Raw genomic sequence first — 2,985 nt, 5'->3', positions numbered from 1 at the left:
CGGGCGGTGCCCCAGGCCCAGGCCCAGGCCCGCTTCCCGCATCTGCCTCCTCTTACGGCGAGGGGGTTGGAATTGGGTCATCTCCAAGATCCCTTCCACCTCCTGCCCTGCTGGGATCCTGTGAGCAGGCGCTGCTGCCCCTCCGGGCCCCGGCAGGCGGGCAGTGCCCAGCCCGGGCCTGTACCCACAGCCCGGGGCAGGAATTACCCTGTGGGAAACTGCAGGGTCAACTGATGGCGTTTCCCAGCGGTGCTCGCCAGCGTTTCGCTTCAGGAATACAAATATTGAATGCTCCACAGTAAACAGGCTGCTGGAGAGGGGCTAGGAAAGATGCTCCTTCATCTCCCGTGAAACAAACTGTTGGTCCTGATGCAGCCCCGGGAGCTGTTCCCTGGCACCACAACAGGTGACACCCTCAGGGCTGTGCGGTGTCCTCGCCTCTGTTTTGCAGTACACGCATCTGAAACAGCTCTGATGGGCACACAAGAAGTACTTTGTGTCCCACTGGTCAGCACTGAGTTAAGGCAAGAGCGTGACACGACTCCAGTACCCGCGTGACTGGGTGAAACGGCATCTTTGCTCTGCCAGACTGATGAAACATCATCCTCAGCATAGACACGACTCCAGTACCCGCGTGACTGGGTGAAGACGGGTGTGAAATACATCCTGCTGAGAGAAACTGCATCTTTGCCAGATTTATGCTGAGGATGATGTTTCATCAGAACCTCACAGAACCCTACTTTAAAAAAGAATTACCTAGGAATTAATATTCCTCCCAGCAGGGTAACACTGCAGCAGAGTAACCTCCACCTGATGCACAGGGGAGCTGGGGACCAACTCACAGGGCACCATTTGCCTTTACTATCAAGCTGCTCAGTCCATCAAAAGAACTTCAGAGTTCAAGACATTTTCTCTGTTTGGATTTGGTGTTTTCTCTCTGTCCCAGGGGCAGCCTGACCTCCTCTCGTGCTCGGCAAGCTTTGGACCTGAGCCCTAGCACCCTGGCGGGCTGTAAAGGGCACATCTCCCTCTCTTTTACAGGCCCTGACCTGTTCTCATCTTCCTACTGCTGGTGACAGCGTATTTGTGTCAGCTGAAGCCCTGGGTTGTTTTAAAGAGGTATTCATAAGAAAACAGAAGCAGACACCACAAAAGTCTCTCCAAGAGGCTTCACCCCTGCCTCAGGCAGATACAAGCATTCAGCAGAGCTAGTTTACAACGGTTCCAAAAAATATAAATTAATAATAATGATAAAATATTAAATAATTTAGTGCTATAGTTTTCATGCTCCCCCAAGCGGCCTATTCTAGCTTCTTCCAGACAGATCTTTTCAATGCTTTATCAACAGCTTCCCTGCCATAGCTTACATTTATATTAATAGGCCTGTCCTAATCAATACAAGCATTCCTCCTTTTTGGAATATTCCCTGCCTCTTTTCCCCCAGTCCTTCTTTCCAAATAAAAACAAACTCAATAGATTTTTGTTATCCTTCTGCCCTCTGGCCCTATCAGTTGTCAACATCTTCCTTGAGCTAAAGTGCCAAAGCTGAATTACTGTATTTTGGCACAGGCTCTCTCCTGACTAGCACCACAGTCCCTCTGAACCACTCTCTCAGACTAATTTTAAAACTGTACATAAAATACTGTTTACAAACAAAACTCCAGCAAACACTGAGTATTTTGAACAGGAAATTTCACATGTACCAAAGTCATTTTCTTTTCAAATTGTTAGTTAGGGTAAAAAAAGGCAGCTTGCCACATAAAGTTCAGTAGCTGTAAGTGCAGGCCAAGAAGAGACCTTCAAGAATAACTGTTTCTCCTAGTAACCAAGAACTAGTTAGCAGTGCTCAAACATTAAATCAGTTCTATGATAATTAGGCAGACATTAGGCAGATATATCAGAGCAGCCAGTTTTATTGGGAGCAATAATATCTACAGAAACTGGTATTATTTTTAAGGTACCAGTAAAATTTTATCACCAAAAAGCAAAACTTGGTGGTCAGGTAATGTATAAATGTCTTTTGGTATTGCAACAGGGCAAGTGCTGTTCTCCATAAAGCTCTGGTAACACAAGCAACAGTAACTCAGGCACTAGGAGTAAATCCTGCTGTGAAATCCCTCCTGCTGTAAGCCCTGGGGGAGGTTGTGTCAGTCAATAAAAAGCACACACAGGATTGTACAGGAAGGCTGGACACAACATGTCAGGTTTTTATTAACCAAAAGTGAAGCTGAACCCCAGAGTAGTTTAATTTGTTAAAACCATTTGCTTATATGGCAAGTATTTTCCTTTCATATTCAACACTGTAGTGCAAGAACCAAACTTCACAGCTGTTCATCCTTTGAGAATCAAGTACTAAATGTAAAATCAATTAAAACAAGGGTCCCTCAATGAATTAATAAACCCACCCCCCATTCAACTCAAAAGAACAGAGCAATTTTAAGAACTGATTTATGAAATTCTCCCAAGTGAAAGACCTTTAAAAGCACTTGGAGCCTTGAGGTAGCAACTTCATGCAGAATTTAATTCCCCTCCTGCCCCACAGAGCAGAGGAGAACGAGTGGTGCATTATTAGCTCCAGCCAGCTTAGCAGAGTCAAGTGTCCTCCTATGAGGTTACCAACTTTCTCTTGCATCTTGAAATAGCAGTGTAGTGCTGCAGACCACCAGGAGGAAATCCACAGGGAAGGACTCTCGAAATAAAACATGGTTTGAAAAAAAAACAACAACTAATAATCAGGAATAACCATAATGACAAAACTTATCTGGAGTGGGGAAAAAAACACAACAAAACAAACAAAACAAAGAATTTGTATTTTGGCAAGACTAGTTTACAAATGCATGTCAAGAACAAGAGTCTGCTTTCAGCCAAAGGAAAAGAAAGAATGGAAGTGACATTGAAACAGGTTTAGTTTTTTGCCCTCTGTGCAAAACTGCACTTTGTTTTTAAAGTTTTGTTTTAAAGTTTTGCTCTTTTGTTTCATAAAGA

General features: G+C 44.5%; 1 protein-coding gene across 1 annotated transcript in view; it reads right to left on the bottom strand.

Annotated features, from left to right (window-relative positions):
* The window catches only part of RPP14 (ribonuclease P/MRP 14kDa subunit), a 2,796-nt gene extending 2,222 nt beyond the window's left edge, over positions 1–574 (bottom strand). Inside the window, exon 1 of the mRNA XM_009997033.1 lies at positions 551–574. Within this exon, the coding sequence (XP_009995335.1) occupies positions 551–574 (24 nt within the window). The remainder of the gene's footprint in view (positions 1–550) is intronic.
* Positions 575–2,985: the final 2,411 nt, after the last annotated feature.

Source organism: Chaetura pelagica, unplaced genomic scaffold (genome assembly GCF_000747805.2).
Source record: "Chaetura pelagica isolate M959 unplaced genomic scaffold, ChaPel_1.0 scaffold364, whole genome shotgun sequence".
Classification (NCBI taxonomy): Eukaryota; Metazoa; Chordata; class Aves; order Apodiformes; family Apodidae; genus Chaetura; species Chaetura pelagica.
This window is presented reverse-complemented; position numbering and strand designations above follow the sequence as displayed.